This window comes from Gopherus evgoodei, chromosome 10 (genome assembly GCF_007399415.2).
Source record: "Gopherus evgoodei ecotype Sinaloan lineage chromosome 10, rGopEvg1_v1.p, whole genome shotgun sequence".
Taxonomy (NCBI): domain Eukaryota; kingdom Metazoa; phylum Chordata; order Testudines; family Testudinidae; genus Gopherus; species Gopherus evgoodei.
The window spans coordinates 73,791,430-73,810,966 of NC_044331.1; the positions used below are offsets into that span (position 1 = coordinate 73,791,430).

At 48.1% G+C, this 19,537-nt stretch overlaps 1 protein-coding gene across 2 annotated transcripts in view; it reads right to left on the bottom strand.

The window, feature by feature from the left end:
• Positions 1–19,537, bottom strand: part of MICALL2 (MICAL like 2) — a 44,032-nt gene that overhangs the window by 15,160 nt on the left and 9,335 nt on the right. For both annotated transcript variants that reach the window (XM_030578537.1, XM_030578536.1), the window contains exons 2-4: positions 10,831–10,879; positions 3,577–3,718; positions 1,022–1,209 (exon numbers count right to left, since the gene is read on the bottom strand). In XM_030578537.1, the coding sequence (XP_030434397.1) occupies positions 1,022–1,209; positions 3,577–3,718; positions 10,831–10,879 (379 nt within the window). The remainder of the gene's footprint in view (positions 1–1,021; positions 1,210–3,576; positions 3,719–10,830; positions 10,880–19,537) is intronic.

Below are 19,537 nucleotides of genomic sequence, written 5' to 3' on the forward strand. Positions count from 1 at the left end.
AACAGCAGCAACTAAATTGGAAAAAAATGATCTACAGGGGGCACTGGATGGCTCAGACAATGGGACAAGGAGCTTTTTAGCACAAGGTCCCTGGAACAAATCCAGCCCAGATTGACAGCAGCCAGAAGCCATTGCGATCCGAACACTGTTTGGTGGCAAATATGAATGATGTAAGTGGTCTCAGTTACGTTCCTAGGAGGTGCTAAGACCATTTAACAAACCCACCACCACAACCAGGACTAATCAGGATCCTTGCTGAATATCTCACCAGCAACACCAAGGACCGGGTGCACCCTGGGGAACTTGGTTATTGCATGTTTTGCTTCTTCTGTTAAAAGAGAAGAGGAGGCGGATTCTCTCTCTCTTCAGTGTAATAAATCGCTGTGTCTCTAGCACACAGTTGTTGCATGCAGTGTTAGCATGACTGGGGTCTATACCACCACAGTCTAGTGCTTGGCATCATCTTGGCAAGCCTCTAGGATCCCACCAAGTTTGCTCTTGTACAGACTGTAGCATTTGTCACTACCACGGATTCTCAGCACAAATTAATGTATTAGGACATATAGCATTACCCTAAGGGCAGAAATACATCAGTGTTAAGATATTTTATGTTCCCCCTTCTTTCCACCAGGCAGCACATACAGGTCCCTGGGCTAATCCAGGTCAGTTAAGTCTGACACTGATCCTGAATGGGGAGAGAGTCATCAGTACAAAGAGCATTTAACTCAGGGTACAGAGCCTGGCTCTATCAGCTGGGTGGCACAGCCCCTAGACAAGCAAGGAGGGGCCCAAGTCCAATTGCCATCTGATTGAACATGAGCATGCAGACGCCCTCTCACCAATTTAGGGAGCACATAAAAGGTAAGTAGGGCATCTGGGTTTAATCCCATAATGGGAGAGTTGGTGGATCATAAACAGTGGGTCAGGATTCAATCTCCAGCTGGCTGAGGCCTCCCAGACTGTCATGAGTGTCTCCAACACCTACCAGCTGGTTCACAGTAAGAGAATCCTGTTTCCTTACCGATGTCACTGGAGGATTTTCCTTTGGCAGATCTTGCCCTGGACGTGCTGGGTTTATCTTGGCTGCAGCTGGTGGATATGCTGGTAAACTTACAGGGGTGGGCTTGATGGGTTCCAAAATGGTCTTTTTTCCAAGTGGCTCCTCGCTCGATTCCGAAGTGGGACGCTTGATTCCAGACAGGCCTCCAACTGGCAGAAAGGACAAGGGAGCATAAGCCAGAAACACAGGCTTGAAAGTGATCTGTATTACAGTAATGTCTGAAGGTCCCCAGCAGGCCACACTAGGTACTACACAAATACACAGGGAAACCTGGGCTTCTCCACAAGCTTGCACCTGAATGCAGGGCAAGATGTCACAAGTGAGTAAACAGGGGACAAAGAGGTGCGTCTGGCAGTGGTAGCTGCTGATCCTCTCCTTCTTAAAGGGCTATTTCTCTTGGGAAATTTGATGGAGGGAATGAAAAAAAAACACCTCTCCTCCAGGCTGGGGAAGTTAGTGGCCTTCAGCATATCTATCTTGGGTACTTATAGAAACTCTGTTACCAAAATATCTGGGTGCCTCACGATCTTTAATGCATTTCCTCTGTGAGATAGAGCAGTGCTGTTATCCCCATTGTACAGATGGGGAACTGAGGCCTCAAGAGGCAGAGTGACCTGCCCACGGTCACACAGGAAGCCTGTGGCAGAGCAGAGACTTGAACCAGGGTCTCAAATCTTAGGGTAGGCCCATAACCACTAGCCCAGCTTTCCATGTAAAGTCAACAGGCTTTTCCATGAGAGTGTGAACAGAACTGGGAGGCACCCTCGGAGCCTCTAAGCAGAAACAAACAGGATTTAATACTCAAAGACTTGGGATGCCTTTGACAGATATGAGCGCAATTTCCTCTCTTCCTTGTTTTGGGGTGGGAAGGACTCCCTAAGGTTGCAATAAGCAGGGAGGGGAAAGAGAACGACCAAACGCCCCCAGAACTCCAATCAGGAACAACTGCATGACAGCCCCTAGGAAGGGCAGGGAAAGAATCTCCCCAAGTTAGCTTTCCAGCATGGTTATGACAGAGCCTGACTCCAAGTGGTAGGGCTGCTCAGCCATTTAGTCCATCCTGCAAGTGTGTTCCTTTCCCTCCACACCCCCACCCCTTTTCGAACTATATAGTTCTTCACGTAGAACTCAGCAAAGAATTATTCTAGCTGCAATTTTGATTTTAACAGCCACGGGAAGGAATAGCCATCTGCAAAAACTATTACTGAGTGAGCTGTAAATAAATACGCCATGAGAGAGAACAGGGCAAGAGAGGGAGAGCGATTCATGGAGCAGTATGAAAGCAGCCTCCAGCAGTGGAGGCTCTGGCAAGCTATCCAAACAAATACCAAGTGCTATTTCACCGCAGAGCCCAGCAGGGCCACAGCAAAAGGTCTAGATTCAAACTTCCCATTCCCAGAACCCAGTGCAAGCAAAGGGAACTTCAGTCCTGCTCTAATGTCAATGTGCAACCTCAGTACTTAGCAGCCATTCCCTGGTCTCGGGACTGCAAAGAATGACTGGCGTCAGTGAGGAACATGCAATAAACAAAATGTAGAAGTCAAGAGGTCACTGCCGCTGGACTTCAGAGTCTGCTGCGTGTCAGAGGGCACATTCCTCGCAGGCCTGTGGGTTTGGACACACACACTTACCCCAGTGTTCTCAGTGCAACTGAAACATTTTGTAGGACGCTGGAGGGTACAAAAATGTGGTGTGTTTAATGACGTGGTAGGCGAGTTCCTCTGGGGCTCGGAAGAGACCCCCCAACCTGGCACAAAGCCAGCCGGAGTCTGGTTGTTGTTCACTTTTTGACATGGATTTAAAAATCCGAGACAAAGAACGAAGTGGAGGGTGAAGAGGAAAAGGGGCGAGAGAACTTTCAGCTATTTGAAAAAATAAAAAATACCTGGTTTTATAATCCGGCTCCACATTCTCCAGCCAGAGCTCCACCTGCCTAGGCATTCAAGCCCCAAATGTCACCTCTCCAAAACGTCCTTTGGAGAACCCATGAGTTTGGCTTGTTGTATTCTAATAGTTTAAAGCCAGATACAAACCAGAACTATCATAATGTACATGTAAATCCTGATGGATGACATTTCATATACATTCAGTTACATGAGTATAATATTCTCTGAAGCCCTTGGGCCAAGTCTACACTTAAAAGTTTTACTGTGGAACTATGTCAGCTAGGGGTGTGATTTTTTACTGACATAGCTAAATTGGCAAACACCCTAGAGTAGATGCAATTATGCCGGTATAACTGTGCTTACATGGGTATAGCCTATACACTCAGCTCCCATAGGAGCTTTCTGCCTAGCAGTGTCAACACTAAATTTCAGTCTCCAAGTTTAATATAAGCCCGTTTCCTGCATGCCTGGGAACGGTGGGGTGCATGCACACAGGAGATTGTAACAGCTATCTGATTTGCTTAAAGGTTGACGGCTTCCCCACTTCAGCCTGGTGGGCCTGGGTGGGAGGACCAGGTGGAATTCCACCCTGAGCAGGGTACCTGGCACGCCAGGGGATGGGCTACTTACTTGGTGACCGTCCGTGGAAATAGTTATAATACTGGGAGACATAGGTGAGGATGCTCAGCCTGTCTGGCACCCTCAGCGCCACCATATCCTCAGCATCCAGCAAGGCAGGAATGCCTAGCTGTTCTTCAGCCACTCGAAATGCCTGCAGCGGGAACAGAAGGGAAAGGATCTGTGCTAGCCCAGTGACCGAAGCCGTTGCCATCCATTAGGAGAAAGACTTAAGATAAGAAAGCAACGCAGCACACAGGCCCCTCTTGCTCCCCAGGGGAACAGCTGGGCTAGTTCAGCTCCTACATCATACAGCTGTTACGGGAACACTGACAGTCACGACTTCCAGCCACGAGATTGAGAAATTCAGGCTGACAGCCCAAAATCCAGCCAGACAGGCTGGTCCCAGCTCATTCCATTGGAACTCAGCCGGGTTTCCCCTGCTCTTCCTTGGGACTGTTTCACTCTCTGTAGATAAAAGGGTTGCGGCCCTGCTGAGCTGGATGTTATGGTCCAGACCTACAGGCCCAGCTTGCAGGTTTCAGTCCCACTCTTAATGCTCCCGTTAGTGGAGTTTTGGTAGGTAGTGATACTTGGGTCTTGCCTAGATTGCAAGTTAGTGCGAGCCAGCGTGTTGTCGATTCACACCCTGGCTTGCCACGCACTAACTCGCCACATCAACAAGACCTTGGTGTTTATACACCGCTTCTCACTCCAAAACCATTACAAACATTAAGCTTCACAATCCCCCCATGTGGTGAACATCGTTCCCTATCTGACCAACAGCTACGGCAGTAAAAATGAAGCCACTTTGCCAAGGGCACAGAGGGATCAGAGTCAAAAATTATAATCAAAGACTTCCTGGCTCCCAAGCCTCTGCTCAAATCATGTATTTCTAATTCGGATTAACTACTTCGGGGCTGCCTAGCATACCAGGTACTCGGGGCAAAAATTGCTCTCCAGTGCTGCCCGGTGTACTGGTGCTAGGGGGACAGAAACAAGGTAAAGAAATACCGAACGACCTTCTTCCAACGCTGAACAAGAGACTTAATTGGCCCAAGGAAAAGAGCGCTATCCCTGCAGCTACTCGGTCTGTCTCGGCTTCCCCACAGAGCTTTTGCCAAGGACCTTCTCCATCACTCCTTCTTCCTGGCCTAGAGAGAGAGCCCATGTACCCTCTCTGTTGGAACATCCCCATCACAATGCCAACAACCCAATGAGATAGCAGCACTTCAAAGTACCAGACACAGGGCTACAGCAGAAACGAAGGATGAAAGCCTTAAACACAGAGTCTAACTCTACAAGAGCCCTTCCTGTCTGGCACAAGAATGTAATGGATCTGACCTACAAGCCAACTGTCCCCGTTAAGGAGAGAGAAATGACTTTTTAGTGAGCCAATTGCCCTTTTTTCATTGGGTCTTTCCAAAACTCTAACTGGGTGGACATACTTACAGCCAAGTAGCTGTGGCAGCGTCACCCTGGCTAGCAGCCCAGCCTGGTACATGGTCGTCTTCCTGTAACCAGGCAGTAATACAGTTAATATGCTGTTTCGCCTGGACCTCCTAGTCCTGCCTGTGTAACTGGTCTGGCCAGTCCTGTTACTCCATAGACTCATAGATTTTAGGGTCAGAAGGGACCAATATGATCATCTAGTCTGACCTCCTGCACAAAGCAGGCCACAGAATCATATCCATCCACTTCTATAACAAACCCCTAACCTATGTCTGAGTTATTGAAGTCTTCAAACTGTGGTTTGAAGATCTCAAGCTGCAGAGAATCCACCAGCAAGTGACCCATGCCCCACGCTGCAGAGGAAGGCGAAAAACCTCCAGGGCCTCTGCCAATCTGCCCCGGAGGAAAATTCCTTCCCGACCCCAAATGTGGCAATCAGCTAAACCCTGAGCATGTGGGCAAGACTCACCAGCCAGCACTCAGGAAAGAATTCTCTGCAGTAACCCAGATTCCATCCCATCTAACATCCCATAACAGACCACTGGGCATACTTACCTGCTGATAATCAAAGATCAATTGCCAAAATTAAGCTATCCCATCGTACCATCCCCTTCCATAAACTTATCAAGCTTAGTCTTAAAGCCAGATATGTCTTTTGCCCCCACTACTCCCCTTGGAAGGCTGTTCCAGAACTTCACTCCTCTAATGGTTAGAAACGTTTGTCTAATTTCAAGTCTAAACTTCCTAGTGTCCAGTTTATACTCATTTGTTCTTGTGTCTACATTGGTACTAAGCTTAAATAATTCCTCTCCCTCCCTAATATTAATCCCTCTGATATAAAGAGCAAGCATATCCCCCCTCAACCTTCTTTTGGTTAGGATAAACAAGCCAAGCTCTTTGAGTCTCCTTTCATAAGACAGGTTTTCCATTCCTCGGATCATCCTAGTAGCCCGTCTCTGAACCTGTTCCAGTTTGAATTCATTCTTCTTAAACATGGGAGACCAGAACTGCACACAGTATTCCAGATGAGGTCTCACCAGTGCGTTATATAACGGTACTAACACCTCCTTATCTTTGCTGGAAATACCTCGCCTGATGCATCCTAAAACTGCATTAGCTTTTTTAACGGCCATATCGCATTGGAGGCTCATAGTCATCCTGTGATCAACCAATACTCCAAGGTCCTTCTCCTCCTCTGTTGCTTCCAACTGATGTGTCCCCAGTTTATAACTGAAATTCTTATTATTAATCCCTAAATGCATGACCTTGCACTTTGCACTATTAAATTTCATCCTATTACTATTACTCCAGTTTACAGGTCATCCAGATCTTCCTGTATAATATCCCGGTCCTTCTCTGTGTTAGCAATACCCCCCAGCTTTGAGTCATCCGCAAACTTTATTAGCACATTCCCGCTTTTTGTGCCAAGGTCAGTAATAAAAAGGTAAAATAAGATTGGTCCCAAAACTGATCCTTGAGGAACTCCACTAGTAACCTCCTTCCAGCCTGACAGTTCACCTTTCAGTATGACCTGTTGGAGTCTCCCCTTTAACTAGTTCCTTATCCACCTTTCAATTTTCATATTGATCCCCATCTTTTCCAATTTAACTAACAATTCCCCATGTGGAACCGTGTCAAATGCCTTACTGAAATTGAGGTAAATTAGATCTACTGCATTTCCTTTGTCTAAATAATCTGTCACCTTCTCAAAGAAGGAGATCAGGTTGGTTTGGCACGATCTACCTTTTGTAAAACCATGTTGTAATTTGTCCCAATTACCATTGACCTCAATGTCCTTAACTACTTTCTCCTTCAAAATTTTTTCCAAGACCTTACATACTACAGATGTCAAACTAACAGGCCTATAGTTACTCGGATCACTTTTTTCCCTTTCTTAAAGATAGGAACTATGTTAGCAATTCTCCAGTCGTATGGTACAACCCCTGAGTTTACCAATTCATTAAAAATTCTTGCTAATGGGCTTGCAATTTCATGTGCCTGTTCCTTTAATATTCTTGGATGAAGATGGTCTGGGCCCCTCGATTTTGTCCCATTAAGCTGTTCAAGTTTGGCTTCTACCTCAGATGTGGTAATATCCACCTCCATATCTTCATTCCCATTTGTCATCTTCCATTATCCCTAAGCTCCTCATTAGCCTTATTAAAGACTGAGGCAAAGTATTTATTTAGATATTGGGCCATGCCTAGGTTATCCTTAACTTCCATTCCATCCTCAGTGTTTAGCGGTCCCACTTTTTCTTTCTTTGTTTTATTCTTATTTATACTCCAGGTCTTGGTGCAGCAGGACATGCCTGAGAGTATTCCCCCATCCCGCCCCCACCTGCGTGCGCAGGTCCTCTAGACACACAGTCCCGCTCCTGGGGCTGTTTGGGGTAACTGCCTAGCTTGTCCCATGACACACTGTTACAGACAGGCCGTGCGATAGGTGTATCAACGCTGCTGGTGCATGCTCATGCTGGGAAACAAAAAGATGCTGTGAGGACACACCAGTGTTTGTTGGAACTAGATCAGCTCTGAGCATTACAAAGAGAGACACAAAGACAGCTGTACTTCCTGGAGATGGGGCATAAGAGGGAATTAGTGTCGTCCCTGCCTGCAGCACGGGGGGGCGGGAGGAGGGTCCTTGACCCTCTCCCTTCCTAATACTGAGATGGAACAAGATCACAACCCAAGGTGAGTTGCCACTATTCCAACTAACTTCCTGGGAAAAGAGGGTTTAATAGATCTCAGTAGATCTCAAAGTGCTTTACAGAGGAGAGAAGCATCATTTCAGAGATGGGGAAACTGAGGCCCAGAGAGGTGAAGTGACTTGCCCAAGGTCACCCAGGAGGCCAGTGGCAGAGCCAGGAATAGGTCTCCTGAGTCCCAGTCTAGTGCACGCTCTCTCCACTAGATCACACTGCCTCCCAGTAATAGTGAAGGAAAATGAACAAACATCTTCCTCTTATTTATATATTTCACGTCTAGTAACAAAAACAGCCCAACAAATAATTTTTGGCATCCAGTGAAAGCCACATTCTTCCTTGCCTCAAGACCTTGTATGGAGAGTTCCAGCCTGGAACAGATTTTTCCAGTTTTGTAATGAACCCTGTGAGCAGCGAAGCAGCAGCAATATCTGAACAATAGCAGAGGAAACAGCTGTGGGAGAAGTTAGTCCCACATGTGTCCCAAGACAGTTACAAGCTCAAAGAGAGCCAGTCTGGTGGTGGAGAGGGGCATGGACTGCCCACCCGCTCAGTGTCCTATTAGCACGGGGACAGGGTATCTTATAGCAGCAGGGGAAGGAGCGAGGAGAGACTGAAAAATAAAGGACATGAAGACGGCAGAGACCAAGACATGGAGAAAGACACAGAGGGGGAGACGGACATGGGAGAGAAGAGACAATATGGACCCAGTGAGCATACAGACATTTTCATTAATAAAACCAGCTGAGGCAGCCTGAGCAGTTCATTTCACAGAAAGACAGACAGAAAACAGCCACGTTGCTCTGTGGAAGGGAAGCCATCAGCCACGCACAGGAAGCTAACAGCCTTCCAGAACTTCAGAACATCCTTGCTCAGCCCCAGTCCCATCTGTAAACGCAGCTTGGCGCGAATACTAAATGGGGAGGAGCGACTTCGCCAGCCTGACACCGCTATAAGTCAGCGGCTGGTTCCCAGGAAACCCTGCTAAGATACTGCACAGCACCCTCACAGAAACAAGAGAATTACCTGCCCTGTGGGACACAGCCGAACGTACAGGAGTGGAGACAGAGAGGAACAGAGGGTGATGGTTTGATGGAGGGAGATAAAGGGCGTGAAGGGTTGAGATGGTGGAATCGAAAGACTTAAGACATGACTTCCAACCTCACGTGAGCCCAGAGCTTTAAGGAGAGGCCACCCCATCAAGGCACAATGCTTCTGGTAAACCATAATTTAAACACCCTTACTAATTCCTCCGCCCCATGCCGCCACGCTCCCTCATGATCCTGAGTGTGTCTCTCACACACACACACACACACACACACACACACACACACACAGAGTACTTGTCCCCTGCCCAGCAGCTCATATCACACCTGGATGTGGGAGAAACCTGGAGTAAAAGTGGGAAAGGACATCCGGGGACAATTTCCAGAGGAGTAGGATCAGCTATACACTGTGGTGGGCCACTGACTACCACCTCTGCTGTCCTGGCTGCAGGGCCAGGCGCCACTCGAAAAGGAGGCAGCTGTTTGGACTCAGAAGAGAACAAGAGATGTGTTTGTTCACATCTCAGACTCACTCCAAGCAGCAGTGAAGCGAGCATGGGTCCGTGCCAGCCCTGAAGTGAACAGCAGCTGTATCCGCAGCCCATCTTTTGTGGAGGAATGCAGGAAAAAATTCCTTTCTTCAAGGGCTCATCCCACGCTTGGCTTGTGGCGCTAGCGCAGGGAGTGAGTGGGTGAGCCGAGCTCTATCTCTTCCTGGAGGAAGGAGGGAAACCGCAGCCCCAGCCTGACCTGTTCCCAAGCTGGAGCACCAAATCCAGCTGGGACAAAGGCTCTAGAGCTGCCCCATCTTCCCTCAGCACTTAACTCTGCAGGGGGACGGGCGGAGGGACCCCCTTACCCTCTCTTGCCTCAAGCTACCTACCAGTCCCCCTCTGATCTCTTAAAAGCAGCACACGGCCAATACATTAATGCATCTCCTCCTTTGACCCCCCCCAGGCTCTGTGGTCTCCCCGCTCAGGCAGGCAGAGGGCAAGGGGGACCTTCTGCCCCCAGCAAGGGAGTCCACATCCACACCTGCCCCATAGACACACAAGGGGCAACGGGGAAACGTGGGCCCACTCCTTCGTTACACAGAGCACACCACCCACAAAGCCTGTCCGAGATGGATGTGGGGAGAGCTCCCAGAGAGGCCAGGAACAGGAGCCCTCCTACCAGTACCTTTATTGAAGAGCCTGTGGCAGAGGGGAGCTCAGTCATCCCCGTAGTTCTCGTCTCCCATACCCCAACCCACTCCCCATGGCAGAGCACCTCCTGCACTGCCTCCTTCAAAGGCCCCACAGTAGCATGGCTAGTCTCCAACTGAAGCCTGAGCACTGGCTGAGTTACAAGAGAGAAGTCCTACATGCCCCAGGCACAGAGCACATCCTTAAAACGTGCTGACTCGACTCGAGGAGCAGCAATACATGCTGCCATTCTACCACCGGCGAGGCGCATGCGCATGCATGTGTGTGTGTGTGTGTCTCTCTCTCTCTAGCCTCCTCTACTCCTTGCAATAGTATCTACGAGCACTTCAAATGCGGAGAGCTGAACACCACACGGCCTTTCCAAAGTGCCTTTCGTCTCTGCTTGCTCCATAAAAGAAATCGCCTTCACTGAGAAGCCAGTGAGGATGGAGCAATTGATAGGCTGTTCCATTGTGCAAGCTGCCCCGCTTTTCATTGCGAGCTGGCAGACCGCTCCGTGCTGTACAAGACACAGAAGATGACAAAGCCCCTGTCTGGGGACCCCTGTCTAAACAGAAGTGACAGTGCACAGCCAGTTAAGAAAGCTGAATGGCCTTTTGGTACTTTATAATAGCAGGGGAAGATGGAAAACTACTGCTTGAGTCACCGGAGCAGATGCATGTAGAATATGCCAGTGGGTTTGAACGTGTCATATAAACATGCTCCAGGCACTGAGGTACCACTGCTTAACTGTGATCTGCTCCAGTCATGGTGAGTAGCACACCATGCAGAGCACACGACACCACAGGGGAACTGGGGCTGCCCTGGGCACAGCACATCATGATTAACAGCAGAAAGCAGAACTGCAAATCCCACTTACCAAAGCATTGTTCTCATAAATGTTTTCCTTACTCAGGATGTTGAAGTCTCTGAAACACAGAAGATGAGAAAGAGTTTAGCTTGGCGTTGGTAATCCAGAGCACACTGCTTCCGTTCCAGCTCCCCGAGACCCTCGCAGCCTGGCTCTTTGGGAGGAGAGTGGCAGCTTCCTTTCCACTTTGACTGCCACCCAACATACACCAGAAATTCCTTCGGAGGCCAGGTCTACACTACAGACTTATATTGGTGTCGCCACATTGCTCATGGGTGTGAAGAATCCACACCTCGAGCAACTTAGGTTGGTATAACTAACTCCCAGTGTAGACAGCGCGATGGTGACAGGAGCGCTTCTCCCATTGACATAATCCACCTCCCGTGAGGTTGTAGCTAACTACGACAAGCCCTGAGACTCCTGACGGTAAAGGCACTGCCATACCTCCTGGGAACAAAGGTATGAGCTCAGCATGGGAGACTCCACCAGCACAGCTGGGACTTCCCTGCTATCTGTGACTGGAGCACCATTTCAGCTCCCCATCTTCCAGTGCTGGCCTCCTCACCCTCAGAGTGGGCTATGCTACATCTGCCAAACATACTGCACAGATTCATGGCTTCTGCAGTGTGAGAGAGGTGAAGGCTTTTATCTCCTGTCTTCATTTAATCCTTGCTCCTTCCCCTCATCCCCCAAGGATTGCTGTTGTCAGACAGCACACTTCTAACTGCAGAAGAGCCTTGGCTCCAGTGTGCTCTTCCTCCAGCAGCCTTGGAAGCAAGAGTCATCCCCTCCTCCAGGAAAGCTGTGAATATCAAGCAATTCTAGGATACATCCACCTCCTGTGAGCTCAGGAAGCAGCAGGTCCAAGCTCTGGATTCAAATCCTGCCCCCCACCATCATCCCTTCTCTGCTGTTACATGCTGTACCAGACTTGGGCCTGAGCACGAAATATTTTCACCTGTTGCACAACATGCAGATTAAGAAAGCAGAAATCAAGTTCGCTTTCTACCAGTGATGCTGTTGCTCTTCTCAACCTGGACAGTGGCACCAGACTAGCCAGTGCCATTTTTATTGCTAGTCACTTTCTCTCCAGTTAACACCATGCAATAGTTTTGGGGTTGGAAACACTGCAGTAGAATGTTTATAGCATGAAGTGGAACTTCTCATTAATTACAAGATAAAGAATTATTCACATGGCTTTTGCAAAAATGTTGGCCAAAAACTTGGGTTTTCTTATATTCTTAAACAGCCTCCCCTTAACACACATCAATTCACCTCCCAAACTCAGGCAACCATTTCTATTTAAAGGGAATAAAGGACAATTATATGAAAAATCCAGGATAAAGCTGCCACATACAGTTCTATTCATAGCAAAAATGCATGAGTTTATATCACACATAGGATCATTTGCATGACTGCTACTGAAAACATGGGACAATGTGTGTGACAGGTTGGATCACAGAAACCCTCTTGGGAGCTGCCATCCGATGTGCCAAGACTACTTCTGCTCCCTTCTTTCCCCGACAGCTTGGGGCCAAGCACCCTGTCTTGCTGAGCCAGACATGCCCATCTGCTCCAGCAAAGACCCAGGGTTTGAATTACTTGCCCCAAAGCTGCAGGCTTCACTGAAAGCAGCTCACAGTGGCTGCCCTGCCACCCCCATCAACATGATACAGTTCTGTGGCGATCTGGAAGCCTACTTTCGCTGTCTCCGACTCAAAGAATACTTCCAGGACAACACTGAACAGTGCACTGATACACAGGTGCCCTCCCACCAACAGCACAAGAAGAAGAACTCCACATGGACTCCTCCTAAGGGTCGAAATGACAGTCTGGACCTATACATTGAATGCTTCCGCCGGCATGCACAGGCAGAAATCGTGGAACAACAACATCGCTTGCCTCACAACCTAAGTCGTGCAGAACGCAATGCCATCCACAGCCTCAGAAACCACCCTGACATTATCATCAAAGAGGCTGATAAAGGAGGTGCCGTTGTCATCATGAACAGGTCTGACTACCAAAAGGAGGCCGCCAGACCACTCTCCAATACCAAATTCTACAGGCCGCTTCCCTCAGATCCCACTGAAGAATACACTAAGAAACTACAGCAGCTACTCAGGACACTCCCTACACTAACACCGGAACAAATCAACATACCCCTAGAGTCCCAGCCAGGGTTATTCTATCTACTACCCAAGATCCACAAACCTGGAAATCCTGGATGCCCCATCATCTCGGGCATTGGCACTCTCACTGAAGGACTGTCTGGATATATGGACTCTCTACTCAGACCCTATGTCACCAGCACTCCCAGCTATCTCCGTGACATCACTGATTTCCTGAGGAAACTACAATGCATTGGTCACCTCCCAGAAAACACCATCCTAGCCACCATGGATGTAGAGGCTCTCTACACAAACATCCCACACACAGATGGAATACAAGCTGTCAGGAACACTATCCCTGATGATGCCACAGCACAACTGGCTGCTGAGCTCTGTGCCTTTATACTTACACACAACTATTTCAAATTTGATGACAATATATATCTCCAGATCAGTGGCACTGCTATGGGCACCCGCATGGCCCCACAATATGCCAATATCTTTATGGCCGACCTGGAACAACGCTTCCTCAGCACTCATCCACTCACGCCCCTTCTCTACCTATGCTACATTGATGACATCTTCATCATCTGGACCCATGGGAAGGACACTCTGGAAAAATTCCACCACGATTTCAACAACTTCCACCCCACCATCAACCTCAGCCTGGACCAATCTACACGGGAGGTCCACTTTCTTGACACCACGGTGCAAATAAGTGATGGTCACATTAACACCATCCTATATCGAAAACCTACCGACCGCTATGCCTACCTTCATGCCTCCAGCTTCCATCCCGGACACATCACACGATCCATTGTCTACAGCCAAGCACTGAGGTACAACCGCATCTGCTCTAACCTCTCAGACAGAGACCAACACCTACAAAATCTCCACCAAGCATTCTCAAAACTATAATACCCGCACAAGGAAATAAGGAAACAGATCAACAGAGCCAGACGTGTACCCAGAAGCCTCCTACTGCAAGACAAACCCAAGAAAGAAACCAACAGGACTCCACTGGCCATCACATACAGCCCCCAGCTAAAACCCCTCCAACGCATCATCAAGGATCTACAACCCATCCTGGACAATGATCCCATATTTTCACAGGCCTTGGGTGGCAGGCCAGTCCTTGCCCACAGACAACCTGCCAACCTGAAACATATTCTCACCAGTAACTGCACACCGCACCATAATAACTTTAGCTCAGGAACCAATCCATGCAACAAACCTCGATGCCAACTCTGTCCACATATCTACACCAGCGACACCATCACAGGACCTAACCAGATCAGCCACACCGTCACTGGTTCATTCACCTGCACATCCACCAATGTAATATACGCCATCATATGCCAGCAATGCCCCTCTGCTATGTACATTGGCCAAACTGGACAGTCTCTACGGAAAAGGATAAATGGACATAAATCAGACATTAGGAATGGCAATATACAAAAACCTGTAGGAGAGCACTTCAACCTCCCTGGCCACACTATAGCAGTGGCCATCCTGCAGCAAAAAAACTTCAGGACCAGACTTCAAAGACAAACTGTTGAGCTTCAGTTCATCTGCAAATTTGACACCATCAGCTCAGGATTGAACAAAGACTGTGAATGGCTTGCCAACTACAGAACCAGTTTCTCCTCTCTTGGTTTTCACACCTCAACTGCTAGAACAGGGCCTCTTCCTCCCTGATTGAACTGATCTTGTTATCTCTAGCTTGCTTGCTAGCATATATATACCTGTCCCTGGAAATTTCCACGACATGCATCTGAGGAAGTGGATATTCACCCACGAAAGCTCATGCTCCAAAACGTCTGTTAGTCTATAAAGTGCCACAGGATTCTTTGCTGCTTTTACAGCTCACAGAAGTGTTCCTGTCTTTAACACTCAGATGCTGAACTCCCAATGGGGTCTAAACCCAAATAAATCCACTTTAAAAAAGCTTATACAGGGTAAACTCAAATTGTTCACCCTCTATAACACTGATAGAGAGATATGCGTGACTGTTTGTTCCCCCAGGTATTAATACATACTCTGAGTTAATTAATAAGTAAAAGGTGATTTTATTAAATACACAAAGTAGGATTTAAGTGGTTTCAAGTAGTAACAGACAGAACAAAATAAGTCACCAAGCAAAATAAAATAAAATGCGCAAATCTATGTCTAATCAAACTGAATACAAGTAAGATCCTCACCAGTTCCAGAATGCTCCCTTTTACAGACTAATCTCCTTTTAGCCTGGGCCCAGCAATCACTCACACCCCTTGCACACTGTCCTCTGTTCCAGTTTTTTTCAAGTATCCTGAGGGGTGGAGAGGCTCTCTCTTTAGCCAGCTGAAGACAAAATGGAGGGGTCTCCCAGGAGTTTACATAGACTTTCTTGTGGGTGGAGACCCCTTCCTCACTCCTATGCAAAGTCCAACTCCAAGATGGCGTTTAGGAGTCACCTAGGCAAGTCACATGTCCATGCATGACTCACGGTTTTTACAGGTAGCATCCATTGTTTACATGCTACCTTGAATGTCCTCAAGTAGACGACTTATGTGGATTGGACCATTCCAAGCTCCACTGTTCTTTAAGTGTTTCTTGATTAGGTGCTTATTTTCAACATTCCTTTCTCCAGGAACTGACCAAATGCTCTACTAAGCTTATTTAGAAATTAAGCCAGTACACAGCCAACATTCATAACTTTGAATACAAAAATGATACGTGCATACAAATAGGATTAATACATTCAGTAGATCATAACCTTTGAGATATGTTACAGCATAAAACATACTCTAAGAATATTTCCAAGAAGCCTTATGGTAGCTACCATCACAGTGTGTCCCTTATATACTTAATACAAGACACGAACATTAGGCACCAAATAAGGGATGTCCCTTAAAATACGTGAAGGACAATCAACCTGCTCCAAACTTACAGTGAGATTTGTCCTTCAACAACAGAGGGGGTTTAAAAACCCAGTTCCTGACTGCAGATTTGAAACAGATCAGAGTGTGTTGTTTTTTAAATAATTGCCTTTCATCCAAGGAACAAACCACTCTCTCTTCTCTCTTTCTCCCCTCTGGATGCAGAGTCCCACCTTCAATGCACAACTGAGAGTTCACCCATAAGAGCAGGGCGCCCTGCCCTAGGGCTAAGGTTGCTAAGGGTAGGGCACTTGGAGCTAGGATAGGGTTCCTAAAGGTAGCGCTTCTCACCCTACGGTTAGGGATCCTAAGGGTAGGCACTTGGAGCTAGGGTTATGGTTCCTATGGGTAGGGCACTTGGACCTAGAGTTAGGGTTCATATGGGGATTATCCCCGATTAAGGGATAGGGTTTCTAAGGGGAGGACTTCCCACTCTAGGCTTAGGGTTCCTAAAGGGAGGGCACATGGAGATAGGGTTAGGGTTCCTATTGGTAGGGCTTCCCAACCTAGGATTAGGGTTCCTACAGATAAGGAATATGGAGCTAGGGTTAGGGTTCCTAAGGGTAGGGCACATGGAGCTAGGGTTAGGGTTCCTATGGGTAGGGCTTCCCGTCCTGGTTTTAGTGTTCCTATGTGTAGCGAACTTGGTGCTAGGGTTAGGGTTCCTATGGGTAGGTCACTTGGAGCTTGGAATAGCATTCTGATGTGTAGAGCTTCCCGCCTTAGGTTTAGGGTTCCTAAGGGTAGGGCACTTGGAGCTAGGGTTAGGGTTCCTATAGGTAGGGCTTCCTGCCCTAGAGTTAGGGTTGCTAAGGGTAGGTCACTTGGAGCTAGTGTTAAGGTTGCTAATGGTAGGGCACCTGGAGCTACGGTTAGGGTTCCTAAGCAAGGCCGGCTTTAGGAAGTGTGAGACCAATTCAGACAGTTTCGACGGGGCCCTGGCAGGGATGACTTAAAAAAAAAAAAAAAAGAAACACATGTAAAAAAACACATAGGGCTTGTACTCACCAGGCAGTGCTCTGAGTCTTTGCGGCACTTCGGCGGTGGGTCCTTCACTTGCTCCAGGTCTTCAGCGGCACTGAAGGACCCGCTGCCGAAGTGTCGCCGAAGACCCAGAGTAAGCAAAGGACCCGCCGCTGAATTACCGTCGAAGACCCGGAGAGAGTGAAGGACCCACCGCTGAAGTGCCGCTGAAGATCCAAAGAGCCGCCAGGTGAGTAAAAATTAAAAAGGCGCCTCTAGCCAGGGTAGGGATTCTCACTGGGTGCAGCACCCCCTCTTATGCACGGGATCCGATTCGGGGGAATTTGTGGAATAGGCCTAAATCCGGCCCTGCCCATGGGAACTGGTGAGCTGGGCAGATGGAGAATGAGCTGGGACTTGATGGCGAAATCCCACTTCTCAATGCCCCCAAGAAGTGCATAAAGACAAGGAGCAACCCAGAATCCTCCACCCACCAGGCTGGAGAATGGAGAAAGAATGAATGGGATGGTTTGGCAAGTCTTTTTCCCAGTGGGCTCCTGGGTGGGGATTTTCCTGCCTTACAATAGTGGCTTAAAAAGAGTATTTTATTTATTATTCTGCATTAAGGAAGCTGACTGCATCACTGAGACAACAATCAAAATCATCCTGCTTCACCTCAGACAAACCATGTGGGTCCCTCCTAATCCCGCCTAGTGAGCCAGTCAGTTCAAGCCCTTCTGTCATTCACATCCCAAGCAAGAGCTTGGATCATGCCAGTCGGCACAACTAACACACAAAATGCCTATGAAAACAACAGGCAGCTCTGTGCCATGCACAGCCAACTCTCCCCTCACCGCAGGCTGTTCGCTGCTCACACCCCCAGGAACTACAAAGATAAATGTAAGATTAACATCAAAATCTGTTAGATCGTGGAGTGATCTGCTAAAGGGACGCATCGCCCGAGTCATTTAAAGCCAGGCTGGACAAAGCACTTAAGAATATACCATAGAGAAACCCCCCAGCACAGGCAGAAGCTGGACAAGATGACCTAGCAATTGTTTTACATCCCCAGCTTCTCTGATTTTAAGGAAGCTGAGGAGAGAGAGAGCAGCAGCTCAAGGAACGTGTCCTCTCACAAGAAGTTCAAGAAGACTGCACTGAGCAACAGAAAGGCACTACAGAGCCAGGGCAAACCCAGGCTTTGCCCTGTATCTTTCAACCTGCCAAAGCACAGATGTGGGCAATGCAAAAGAAAAAACCGTGCCAGAGGTTTAAAATAACGCCGGACTCGCTGATTTGGCATCGGTCACATTCCCCATCACCTCCATCTCACCAGGCTGCGTTTCTGAATTCCATTTACACCCGTGAAAGTGGAGACAACATCAAGGCTTTGTGGGATGGTGCCTGGAGGGAAGAATTTGGGTTTCTCTCTGCTGAAGGAGAATTGAGAAACCTGCTTGCCGTTCTCTCTGAAGAGAATGTACACAGCCAGGCTGCTTGGCGACTGTTCCACCTAGAGATCCTCACTAAAAGGCGTCTCTCCTCTTCGTGCCATGTACCCCAAACACCGTTTCCCTCATTGGTTAGTCATCTTAATGGCTACTCTTATTAACAAGATTACACTGAAATTTTCCCTAGGGAGTTGATCTTGCTAATGCTTTTTCTAGTCTGTAGTATCAGTTGCTCTCTGGATCAATTTATCTATAATCCTACAGGAACAACATTAACACAAAGGGAGAACTAAACCAGAGCCCATGATTTCTCCACTGAGAAAGCAAAGGGGAACTCCGTTTATTGGGAAGTGAAGAGATGCGTTTACCAGACCCTGGTGGAAGGCTTGGGGCAGTGGGGAAGAATGGATTTAGTTTGCTCAGGAAAGCACTGTTTTGAGCCCCTGAACAAAGTTTTCATTCAGCTGGCTGAGATGGCCCGTTCCCAAGGAGCTCGACAGCACACCCCCACTCCAGCCCTACCATCTGCACACAGCTGCAGCTTACAGCATTTGTAACAGGTGTTTCCACGGGGAAGATCCTGTCTGCTCCTGCAAGCCAGCCATAGGATGCAACAACACAATGGGATTCCGCAGCTGCTCACCCTGTGACTGAGATCAGGAAGCAACCCAAAGGCTGCCTGTGGAGAAAGGTCCAGACAACACCCCCAAGTCTCTACATGGGGTTCCTTGGGAACAGTGAAACCTTCTCAGTGCAAAGGATCCCTTGCAAGTAGTAAAGGCCCTATGGCAGCACAGACCTAGGAGAAACCTGACCTGTTCCTGCACAGACAGGACAGTCTCTTTGCAGCCAGCTCTTCCACATATGACATGCTTGTGCTGGCTACAGGGAGGGCAGTGGAGCCCTAGGTTTATGCCCATGCACAGGGGCCTGTCATAAACAGATTGTTAAGGGTTAATGTCTCTTCTACCTGCAAAGGGTTACAAGCAGGGAACTGGACACCTGACCAGAAGACAAATCAGAAGACAAGATACTTTTACATTTGGGTGGAGGGAAGCTTTTGTGTGTGTTCTTTATCCGTTGTGTGTTCTTCTCTCGGAGGGTCTGAGAGAGACCAGACATTACTACAGGCTCTCTAAGGGCTTGTCTACATCAGAAAGTTGCAGCGCTGGTGAGGGAGTTACAGCGCTGCAACTTAGGAGGTGTACACATCTGCAGGGCACCACCAGCGCTGCAACTCACTGTTTGCAGCGCTGGCCGTACTCCCGTTTTGTCT